General features: G+C 46.4%; 1 protein-coding gene across 4 annotated transcripts in view; it reads right to left on the reverse strand.

The window, feature by feature from the left end:
• The window catches only part of SLIT3 (slit guidance ligand 3), a 758,707-nt gene that overhangs the window by 142,959 nt on the left and 603,050 nt on the right, over nt 1-12,698 (reverse strand). For all 4 annotated transcript variants that reach the window (XM_059878791.1, XM_024981391.2, XM_059878790.1 and 1 more), the window contains one exon: nt 1,420-1,491. In XM_059878791.1, the coding sequence (XP_059734774.1) occupies nt 1,420-1,491 (72 nt within the window). The remainder of the gene's footprint in view (nt 1-1,419; nt 1,492-12,698) is intronic.

Below are 12,698 nucleotides of genomic sequence, written 5' to 3' on the forward strand. Positions count from 1 at the left end.
TTTATTTTTAACATAAAAGGAGCCAGCAGACACTTAACCTCTTTAATGTAGGCCCTCCTACTCAAGGGAGACTGATGAATCAGCCTGCGGTGGAAGGGAACAAAACCAAGCCCATGCCTATTTCTACCTGCTCTCTCTCCTTCCTTTGTCAGGGCAGAGAAGGAAGCAAACGCAATGAAAATAGCATCGTGATTACTGGGCTATCATAAATGATTTTTTAGGTTGGAAAAGGGATGAGAGCCCCCTCCCAGGTTCTTCGTGTGTATGATGGCAATGGTTGCGGGTGTGTCTGAGTCCTACTAGCCTCCCTTCAGAGTGCCCCACTCTGACGGACTCACAGAGAAGTGCTCATGGCAGTCGTGTGAAGGGGAGGGGCAGTGCTGATGACGTTGCCACGATGGTGGGGATGAGGGCAATGAGGCTCAGATGCTGTGAGTCACGTTGGTGTCACCAGGTCCTGGTAGGATGTTGTGATGGCATAATACTGGATGTGGTGGTAATGGCAATGATTCGGATCATCACGGCTGAGTGTGATGATCTAACCTTCTTATCTTACTTAGAAAGATTAGAAAGTCCTGACCATGGGTCTAAAGGGTCCATAGGACCTGACCCTTACCTACCTTTCCTGCACAATCTCCGCCACTTTCCTTTTCATTCACTCCATTCTGCCTCACTATTGTGCAAACCATCCTGAGAGCTCATCTAGACTCCCTCCCTTCCTTCCTTCAGGTCACCCACACACAGAGGGTTTCATGGGCCAACCCTCCTGGGGATGGCCTCTCCATGACTCCCTTCCTTTCTTTTATTTTATTCCATAAGATGGTACAGAAAACCCCAAACGAACTTTTTGGCCAACCCAATAGTTTCTAGTACTGATCAATTTCTGATATTTGCCCTCCCACTCGAATGTGTAAGCACCATCAGAGCAGACTTCATCTTAGTGTCTTCTACCCATAGATGCCAGCACAGCTCTCTACACCCAGTGGACACCTGCTAAGCATTTGTCAGCTGAATGTGTGCATGGTGGTACGGGTGTTGGTGATGGTGCTGTGGGATGATACGGAGTCACTGTCACATCTCTACTGAAGCGCCTACTTGAGGTCCGCATCCCCAAAGCCAGAGGGCAGTAAAGAGTGAGATGGGACCTTGTTTAGGCCAATGCAGTCCCACCTCATACCCAGATAATTTTACCGCATTGTAGCTGGAGACGCCTAAGCTCTGAGATGCCTGAACCCATACACCTCCCCATCTGAAGGCAACACTCAGGCCGTACCTCCCAGTCTTGGGAGACATTCCAGGTCTAACACTGAGCTCTCCCGAGCATGGTCATGCAGCTCCTCATCTGGGGAGATTGCCCACTATACCTATGACCCCCCAAACTGAAAAGATCTGGTGTCCTTTCTCGCTGGGGAGACTCACATGCGCTTCAGTTTCTTGTACTGGGTGAAGGCTCCAGCAGGGATGGATTTGATGGAGTTCTGTTCCAGGCGTCTGGGAAACAGAGCAGAGAAGAGTCGATCAACCATTTATTAATCAACCAGTGGTTGCCGGGGGCCTTGAGAACAGGATGGTTTCTCCCATCAATGGCACACATTCTTGGACAAGAGAGACTCGGTAAACGCTGTCCAAAAGCCAGAGACTCATGTTCTGGTGTTTGGGAGTGCCCAGCCCAGGGTCTAACTCCCCTGGGAGAAAGCTAGGAAAGATGACTTCTCCTTGAGCACATTTGGTTCTTGCTGATGACAAGCTGTCTTTGGGAAGCAGTTGTCATCTTCAGGAAAGGTTGTAGGAAGTAACCAGAGGGCTGAAAAAGCCAAAGTGATAAAGAGAAGGATGAGCAGAGAGAGATGGACAGATAGCATTGCCTGTCTATGCTGGAAGCAAGTCACCATTCAGTTAAAACCTCAAGTACCCTACTGCTGGCATGCTGCACAGGCAGACATGACCAAGGCTGACTTCAGTTCTGGGCTTTTCTTTTCTTATTGGAGGTATAATTGACATAGAACTTAATATTAATTTCAGGTGTACACCTAATGATTCAATATTTGTTTCTGGGTTTTTAACTGGCTGTTCTAATATGATGGAGTCTACCAGTCTTTAAGCTCCCAGCCTGACATTCCCCAAACTGGCTCCTGGACATCTGGAGGGCCCCAGGGGCCCAGAATGGACCATTCCCCTGGGGCGGCTGCTGCTGCAGTCTGTGGCTTTACTGTCTTACAGACTTTGCTGAAATGCTTCCTCCTCTATTACTCTAGAAAGAACAAGAGAAGCTGCAGGCTCAGGGTCCACAGGTTCCTTGGAAGAGAAGGAGCATAGGGAGTGAGCATGCTTCTCCGTCCTTTATTCTTTCATCTCTCAAATGACTTCCCATCACCAAGAACAGGTGTGGTGGGAAACGGGCATGAGCGGGAGGCAGGGCCCTCTATTAGAGGTGATGAATGAGGGCCTGGCCCAGGCTGAGGACTCAGCATCTCCTCCTCATCCATCTCCCGTCTCTCCGAGGTGCGGATCTTTTCATCACCTCCTCATTTGGCATGGATGAGCCCCCAACCCTTCGCTGGGAAGACACACAAAAAGATATGTGTGTGTGTGGAGGGGAAGGCTGGGGGAAGCAGAAGGAAGAGACAGGAGGAGCTGGCTCCCTTGGAGGCTACATCTAGAGGAAGCACATTTCTGGCTGGGATGAACCCATTCATCTTGAAGAGTAATCCCCACTGCAGAAAAGGGGAGACAGTCATATTAATTTGTGCCCATGCAATCTCATCTTCATTGGGGGAAAGAGAGTATTTGTTACTGGAACCACTAATGGAGCAGTTTGCCAGCAATTTTCCCATTTCAAACAACATCTTAGCTGCTAATGTGGAATGGTTTGTCAGGCCTACCCATAACACAGACAAATCACTCTCCAGGCGGAAGGAAGGGGGTGAGGGGTGGGGGCGGAGAATGAGGAAGGGCGGGTGAGAGGAGAGAAGAGCATCAGGACAGATCATTCCTGGCTGCCGGATGAATCAAGTCTACAAATGAGACTGCCACAGTCTATTAAGAGAGCCTTTGTGGGGCTGGAACGGGCGGGGGTGTGCTCTGCTGGGCTTGTGGGCACAGGATGGCTGGACAGGGGCCTGGTTGGCTTACAGTGAGCCAAAAAGCATGCCACGAGGTTGCAGAGGCTGCGAGCTACAGGATACAGCCACCCACAGAGGCGGCAGATCTGGGCAGGCCGCCTTGACTGAGAGGGTCCAAGGACATTCTCATCTTCCAGCTGAGCAGAGTTTAGGAATTTCTCAGCCAAGGCAGCAACTCTGTGGACCACTGGGGTGGCCAGTCGGGTGGCAAATGCTCTCCAGGAATCCTGGGATTCACCTGCCACTTTGGCAGGGGGCTGGGGGCTGGAGGATGCCTCTGGAGAGAACCACTCACTGTAACGATGGCAACCCCTTCCACTCCTGCAAGAGGACCCACCGCTCCCGGCTGAGGCCAGGAGCACATGCAAGTCAGGTCAGCCGGCTGCCTGCGCAGAGCGTAAGAAATAACGTCCACCTTAGTGAGGGGTGCCAGAGCTAAGATTTTATTGCTAATATAACAAGAAGAGCTGTCCTTTATGGAATCGAGTTGATTTATGTCTGTTTCTCTCTTTGAGTCCTTACACTGTGGAGGCAAGCTGTGTTGGTCCTATTTTGTGGATGAGGAAAATAAAACCTACAGGGACCCAATAGCCTATCCAGAGCGACAGAGCCTTAAGAGGCAGAGATGGCATCTTTCTTTTTCTACCCAGTGGAGGCTCTGCCTTATCTGAAAACATGGAGGAACTGAGGCCCAGGGACCAAGGTAGCTTTCCCAAAGTCCCAGAAAAGTTTAAGGGGTGAGGATCCCAGTTGTCATCCAGAGACATCATGTACCCTCTGAAGTAGGTATTTTGTCAAAAAGGCTGTAGAAGTTGAGGGAAGGTGGAATATAGATGTGTGTGTGTGTGTGTGTGTGTGTGTGTGTGTGTGTGTGTGTGTGTGTATTGGGGATTTCCCTAGTGGCTCAAATGGGCTGGATCCTTGGGTTGGGAAAAGTGTGTGTGTGTGTGTGTGTGTATGTATATATATATATGTGTGTGTGTGTGTGTTTATAAAATGTATGCAGAGTGCAAAGGTGTGACGTTGAACAAAGAACAAAGAATTCTGATCTTAGTCTGTTAACCCTGGCTGGGACGTTGCTGTGTATCCTGTACTCTTTACCCTTGCACACTCTGGGGAGGGTCTTTATCTCTGCAGTCTCTCTGCCTCTTACGCTGCTGTGGGTACCAGCTGGACATCCAACGCCTTATAGAGTGCCAAGGCCAGGACATGATGTGGGTTAGCCTTGCCTCAGGGGGCTCCAGAGTTGGTCAGTGTACTTCAGATGTAAAGTTAAAGCCAGGGTGAGAATGATAACAACAGTAAGAGCTAATATGTATCAGCCTGTACTTATTAAGTCAGGCATCGGGCTAAGAGCTGTGCACAGGTTGGTCTAAATATTTACACCTCCTGGAGGCAGGTCCTATTCCTTATCACTGTTCACACTTTAAACATGAGAACATTGAGGCTCAGAGAGTTTAAGTCACTAGTTCAAGTTCACAAAGCCAGGAAAAGCTACAGCTGGGACTCAGACTCACGTTCATCCAATTGGAAAGCCTGCACTCTCAGTCACCAGTTTGCTGAATACCATTTGCAGCCGAGGCATCGCCATTCCTTTAGTACTGCCTGTTCATCCTCAGGAAAACAGCCCCTTGGTCAAGGGGGGAATTCTGGGGGGTGTGTGTGGGGCCACAGGCTCTACACGGTAGGTGCCCTCTGGTGGGTTTTACACAGCTTGGAACAAGCATGCAAAGGTCCATGCTCCCGTGACAAAAATTCAGTGTGACGGACAAAGAGAAGCATGAACATCAGCAAAAACTGTCACATTTGGGATGTCTGAAGCCAGCGGCTGTCTCCAGTCTCTCTTAACTGGCACGTGTGTCTTTCTTTGGCAAACATTCTTCAGGCTGCAAACTGATTTAATAGAACTAGCATAAAAACAAACATACAAATCAAACATCTGAGCATCTTCCGGCACCAGAAACAATGGGAACATCTGATGGGGATTTCAGCCATTTGTGCGCTGTATTGATTTGCCCTAGTTCCTCGGTGCTTCCTTAATGATCTGTCATTTGCAAACACTCAGCTGAGCACAATACATTTCTCGCAACACAGAAGTCAACGTGATGCCAGAGGGATTGGCAGGGACACAGCCAGAGCAGGGCCATGGCAGCAAGTCACCTGATAAAGAGGTTTTGGAGCTGGGTTAGAGCATTGGCTGCGATGATGGACAGCTACCATCTACTGAGGGCCTGCTGTATGTCACATGCCATCCTCTGCACACTGGCTCGTTGTGTTCCCTCAACAGTGCTACAAAGCAAGTTGTATTACGAAAGTAGAAACAGCATGGGACTCCCCTGGTGGTCCAGTGGTCAAGAATCTGCCTTGTAACGCCGGGGGATGCGGGTTTTACCCCCAGGCGGGGAACTAAGATCCCACAGGCCACAGAGCAACCAAGCCTGCATGCCCCAACCAGTGAGCCCGTGCGCCACAATGAAAGACCCTGCATGTCACAGTTAAGGTCCAGCGAAGCCAAATTAACAAATAAATTAAACAGATATTAAAAAATAACAACAAAGATGAAGCACGTGGGCATATGTGGCATGAGTCATTCCTAACCAACTGTGCAGAGTTCCTGGCATTCCCTACAGAAACCAGAGGTGCCGACACAGGGTCAGGTTTGCCCTTATTATGATGCATATTCTCAGACGCCTCTAACAGAGAAACCTTTGTCATCAATGCTGAAAAAAAATGAGAACTTGAAACTAAAGCCTTCTATCATGTCACATATGTGACACGAGAATCAGCTTTTCCCTTTCAGATTCCATTTAGTAGTTTTCAAACATTGTGCTAATTTCCCACACAAGTATGCTATTTAACCCTCATGGAGAATCTCTAGTGGGGATGATGAGCCCCACTTTGCAAAGATGGGAACTGAGAGAACCATGAGCTGTTAAGCGTGCGTGTGCGCTAAGTCGCACAGTTGTGTCTGACTTTCTGTGACCCCATGGACTGTAGCCCTTCAGGCTCCTCTGTCCACAGGATTTCCCAGGCAAGAATACTGGTTGCCATTTTCTCCTCCAGGGATCTTCCCAACCCAGGAATTAAACCCGCATCTCCTGCATCTTCTTGCTTTGGCAGGTGGATTCTTTACCACTGAGCCACCTGAGAAGCCCTGAGCTGTTAAGACAGGTACCCAAAGAGCCAGAAGCAAGATTCAAACCCCAGGACTGGACTTCCTCATGGTCCAGTGGTTGAGAATCTGCCTGCCAATGCAGGGGATCCAGGTTCGATCCCCAGTCTGGGACGATTCCACATGCCAAGGAGCAACTAAGCCTGTGTGCTGAAAATATTGATCCCTCACTCTAGAGCCCTCTAGCCACAACTACTAAGCCCATGTGCTGCAGCTACTGAAGCCCACATTCCTTAAAGGCCATGCTCCGCGACAAGAGAAGCCGCCACAATGAAAAGCCTGTACACCACAACTAGAGAGCTAGCACCTGCTTGCTGCAACTAGGGAAAGTCCTTGCAGAGCAACAAAGACCCAGCGCATCCAAATATAAAGAAATAAGTAAATAAATAAAATAAAAAACACCCCGGGGCTATTTATCTCAAGGCTCTGTTCTTAATTATTCTGCTGCCTGATTGGCTTCCCCTTTACTCCGCCTGTCCCCACCCACCCCATCCCCCTCCTTCCACATGGCAGTCCCCCAGAAACCCAGTGTCCTCAGAACGTTGAAGAATCCAAGATGTTGGTGATGCCCAGAGTCCTCTAACCCTTTTGTTCTGCTGGCTGCTTTTTAAAAAATTTCTCTAAAAATCTCCCTGGTGACCAGTGTTGTAGACACACACTTGCTTTGTTAAGCAGATAAACCACTGTTTATCTCTCCACTGCGGATAGACAATAGGGCCGAGGTGAGGCCAGGTGCAGAATGGGGCTACCTTTCTCCCTAGATGCCCTGATTTATGAGTTGGCATCTGAGTCCATCCACAACCTTTCTCTGGGCTTGGTGGTAAAACAATCTGCCTACAAATGCAGGAGACATGGGTTTGATCCATGGGTTGGAAAGATCTCCCAGAGAAGGAAATGGCAACCACTCTAGCATTCTTGCCTGGAAAATCCCATGGACAGAGGAGCCTGGCAGGCTACAGTCCATGGGGTTGCAAAGAACTGGACATGACTTAGCAACTAAACGACAATAATCTTTCTTGAGAAGCTGAATTTATTTGTTAGAGCTGAGGGCATGAGACAGGAATGACACTAAGTGGGGTAAAAGAGTAAAAATGGAAGGAGATGGGACAGAGATGAAGAAGAAGCTCTAGGTACTGAGAGTCCCTCTCAATCCTTGAGGACCTAGGAGGGTGGAATAAGGACCACAGAACGGAAGACTGTGTGGGCCTCTCGCTCTTCCCAGAATCATCCCTGCTGGAGGCTGGAGCGGGTTCAGAGAAACGACAGGGAGCAGCTCAGTTTCGAGGAAAATCTGCAGTGAACTGTCTTGCTGTGGGTTCTCTGAAAGAAAGCTATTTTTAGAGGAACTGGCTCTGCTATGTGGGGAGACCAGCGCACACTGTGAACTGCTCTGGCTTTGAAAAACAACCGGAAAGAGTCTGCCAGGTTGCTCCGCATGAGAGACAGCCCTTCCGTCCCCCAAATGCTGGGGAGTGCAGATCCTTCCCAAGGTTTAAGAGCATCACGACCAGCTCAAGACTGGGCAGATAGGGAACAGAGAACTGGATGTAGTGCAAATTATCCTGAAGGAGAAGGAGATATCTGGGTTATACAAGTGGCCAAGGACGTAAGATGGAATTTTTTTTCTTATTTGGCTACGCCAAGGTCTCAGTTGCAGCATGTGGGATCTAGTTCCCTGACTAGGGATTGAACCCAGGTTGCCTACTCTGGGAGCACAGAGTCTTAGCCACTGAACCACCAGGGAAGTTCTGAGGTGAAATTCTTGATGGTAAGAAGAGAAGTTACATTCAGATGCCTTTGGATGATAAATGAGACACTTCCTGTGCATCTTGGGGTGCATGGTATGATGTCCACTCTCTGCTCCTTCTTTCCCATCTTTCGACCTCTCCCATCTTCTGGTCTTTCATTGATTAAGAATATGAATTTTAACTGCTCTAAAGACAGGTCAACACACAGATCTCCAGCAACAGGCTTTGTTGCCTCAAGGAACAAACAGGTTTCCTCTGCAAAGTTCTCTCAGTATCCAGTCAGAGAGCCTTGCCTCAACTGCTTTGATGTTTCAGCTTCATTTTATCATGAGGAGAAAGAGTAAAGCATACAAGAGAAGTCCCAGGCAATCTGTCTGGTGGGTCATGGGTGCTGGGTTAGCAGGGGCAGCCTTATTTCCATGTCTGCATATATTTGCATGAAAATGAGCTACTGCCAGCCTCAATTCATAATGCAAGTGGCTAGCCTAGTTTTTTAACCTATTCTTTCTACCATAATCTTCAAAGAACTGAACGAGCTTTAGGGAGGAATCTAATGCAGGTAATTCCAGCTCCTGTGATGTGGTTCCCAACCTCTCTTACCATGGCTAAGATAAAGGTGGTGGAAGTAGTAGCTGCAGTTATAGCAAAATCATGCCAGTCACTGCTAACACGGTATATCTTATGTGCCAGACCCAGTGCTAAGCATTTGATAGCATATATTCATCTAACTTTCACATGAACCATTAAGAAGATACCACTAGCCTCTACATTTTCAGTTGAGTAAACCAAGATGCAGAAATGTTATTTGTCAATGGTTAAAAGGCAGGGAAGAGCTAAAATGTGGGTCTGTCTGAATCCACAGTCTACAGTCTTAAGAACATGCTTGTTGTTTCTGGCTGCTTATTTTTAGAGGTACTCTAGCTAAGCTGGCCATTTCCAGGTTTCTAGATTTCATGGGTGAATTTGATCCAGATGACCATTACATCTACTACTGTGGGCAAGAATCCCTTAGAAGAAATGGAGTAGCCCTCACAGTCAACAACCCAATATGCAGTACTTGGGTGCAATCTCAAAAATGTCAAAATGATCTCTGTTCGTTTCCAAGGCAAACCATTCCATATCACAGTAATCCAAGCCTATGCCCCAACCACTAATGCTGAAGAAGCTGAAGTTGAACGATTCTATGATGACCTACAAGACCTTCTAGAACTAACACCAAAATAAGATGTCCTTTTCATCATAGGGGACTGGAATGCAAAGTAGGAAGTCAAGAAATACATGGAGTACCAGACAAGTTTGGCCTTAGAGTACAAAATCAAGCAAGGCAAAGACTAACAGAGTTTTGCCAAAAGAACACACCAGTCATAGCAAACATGATCTTCCAACCACACATGAGACGATTCTACACATGGACATCACCAGATGGTCAATACAGAAATCAGGCTGTTTATATCCTTTTCAGCCAGCCGAAGATGGAGAAGCTCTATACAGTCAGCAAAAACAAGACCGGGAGCTGACTGTGGCTCAGATCATAAACTCCTTATTGCCAAATTCAGAATTAAATTGAAGAAAGTGAGGAGAACCACTAGGCCATTCAGCTATGACCTAAATCATATCCTTTATGATTATATAGTGGGAGTAAAGATAGATTCAAGGGATTAGATCTGATAGAGTGCCAAAAGAATTATGGATGGAGGTTCATAACATTGTATAGGAGGTGGTAATCAAAACCATCCCCAAGGAGACAAAATGCAAAAAAACAAAATGGTTGTCTGAGGAGGCCTTACAAACAGTTAAGAAGAGAAGCTAAAGGCAAAGGAGAAAAGGAAAAATACATCCATCTGAATGCAAAGTTCCAAAGAATAGCAAGGAGAGATAAGAAAACCTTCCTAAGTGATCGATGCAAAGAAACAGAGGAAAACAATAGAATTGGAAGGACTAGAGATCTCTTCAAGAAAATTAGAGATACCAAAGGAACATTTCATGCAAAGATGGGCTTACAAAGGACAGAAATGGTATGGACCTAACAGAAGCAGAATATATTAAGAAGAGGTGGCCAGAACACAGAAGAGCTATCCAAAAAAGATCTTAATGACCCAGATAACCACAATGGTGTGATCACTAACCTAGAACCAGATATCCTGCAGGGCAAAGTCAAGTGGGCCTTAGGAAGCATCATTACGAACAAAGCTAGTGGAGGTGATGGAATTCCAGTTGAGCTATTTGAAATCCTAACAGATGATGCTGTGAAAGTGCTGCACTCAATATGCCAGCAAATTTGGAAAACTCAGCAGTGGCCACAGGACTGGAAAAGGTCAGTTTTCATTCCAATCCCAAAGAAAGGCAATGCCAAAGAATGTTCAAATTATCGCACAATTGCACTCATCTCTCATGCTAGCAAAGTAATGCTCAAAATTCTCCAACCTAGGCTTCAACAGTACGTGAACTGAGAACTTACAGATGTTCAAGGTGGATTTAGAAAAGGCAGAGGAACCAGAGATCAAATTGCCAACATTCGTTGGTTCATAGAAAAAGCAAGAGAGTTCCAGAAAAACATCTATTTCTCCTTTATTAACTAAGCTAAAGCCTTTGTCTGTGTGGATCACAACAAACTGCGGAAAATTATTAAAGAGATAGAAAACTAGACAACCTTGAGAAACCTGTAAGGAGGTCAAGAAGCAGCAGTTAGAACTGGTCATGGAACAACAGACTGGTTCCAAATTGGGAGTACGTCAAGGCTGTATACTGTCACCCTGCTTATTTAAGTTATATGCAGAGTACATCATGAGAAATGCTGGGTTGGATGAAGCCCAAGCTGGAATCAAGATTGCTGGGAGAAATATCAATAACCTCAGATATGCAGATGACACCACTCTAATGGCAGAAAGCAAAGAGGAACTAAAGAGCCTCTTAATGAAAGTGAAAGAGGAGAGTGAAGAAGCTGGCTTAAAACTCAACATTCAAAAAACGAAGATCATGGCATCTGGTTCCATCACTTCATAGCAAATAGATGGGGAAACAATGGAAACACTGACAGACTTTATTTTCTTGGGCTCCAAAATCACTGCAGATGGTGACTGCAGCCATGAAATTAAAAGACACTTGCTCCTTGGAAGAAAAGCTATGACCAACCTAGACAGCATATTAAAAAGTAAGGCCAATACTTTGCCAATAAAGGTCCATCTAGTTAAAGCTATGGTTTTACCAGTAGTCATGTATGGATCTGAGAGTTGGACCATGAAAAAAGTGAGTGCCAAAGAACTGATGCTTTTGAACTATGGTGTTGGAGAAGACTGTTGAGAGTCTCTTGGACAGCAAGGAGATCAAACAAGTCAATCCTAAATGATATCAACTCTGAATATTCATTGGAAGGACTGATGCTGAAGCTGAAGCCCCAACACTTTGGCCATGTGATGTGAAGAACTGACTCATTATAAAAGATCCTGATGCTGGGAAAGATTGAAGGCAGGAGGAGAAGGAGATGACAGAGGATGAGATGGTTGGATGGCATCACCGTCAATGGACATGAGTTTGAACAAGCTCTGGGAGATGGTGAAGGACAGGAAAGCCTGGCGTGCTGCAGTCCATGGGGTCGTGAAGAGTTGGACACGACTTAGTGACTGAACTGAACTGAACTGTGCTGATTTAGACCTCTTATTTACTCAATTAAGGCAATTTCTGTGTTTATTATACATACTATTTATATACAGACATATATTTATAATTATATAATAATCACACATATAATTAAACACATTTCTATTACACACAGATATTCTTTCTTGAGTGCCCATCATTTTATAAAATGAAGAATATTTTTGACAATAATGGTAATGGAATAAGGAAGTCTAGAATGTTAAAATAAAAGATGCTTCTTTAAATGGAATCTTTTTGCTCAATGGAAAAATATCACATTGTTCTTGTTATTTTTAATTTACCTCATTTAAGGAAAAACTCAGTAACAATCAGACAGGCTTTCAGAAATAACTAGTCTAGCCTGTCCATGTTCCTTTTAAAATTCAATGTTCAGGTGTGAGCCCAATGGCCTAGGTATGGTCTGGCCTCCATGGGCTTCCCCTCCAATGTGGATGTCTGTGATTTCTCTCCTTCATATGCCTGATCTGTGAGCCTGTCGAGCCCGAGCTGGAAGTGCAGGCACATGGAGCAGGAAAGGAGGGTGAGCAGGCCTGAGCTCCTGAACCAGGGCTGTTGTGGGGGTCAATGGTTGCAGCGTAGTTATTAGACTGGCCTTTTCCATCATGCTATGGTTTGAGACCTGGCCAAGGGAAGCTCTGTGGCTGCCAAAGAGAAAAGATAAAACCCGACAGATGGAAGGGGAAAGAAGTGAGGCAGTGCAGAGACAAGAATGTTCAATGCGAATCTGAACTGAGGCATGAATTGGCAGGAATTCTGTCTTGACATCCACCTTTGGAGGATCAGAGTCCTACTCTGGCCTGGATGGAAGACGAGGGGCGGGCTCCTGTAACGAGGAGCACAGGGTGAACCAGGTGGAGAAGGAGACCTGGCTGACAAGGGAAGTGGAAAGATCACGGGTGCAGAAAAGGATAGAAGAGGGCAGGGGAATGGATCAGGAGAGGCAGAGAGGCTGGGAGGGGCCGAGAGGGACAGGTGGTGAGGTCTACGTGAGGCCCGTGG

This window comes from Bos taurus, chromosome 20 (genome assembly GCF_002263795.3).
Source record: "Bos taurus isolate L1 Dominette 01449 registration number 42190680 breed Hereford chromosome 20, ARS-UCD2.0, whole genome shotgun sequence".
NCBI lineage: Eukaryota > Metazoa > Chordata > Mammalia > Artiodactyla > Bovidae > Bos > Bos taurus.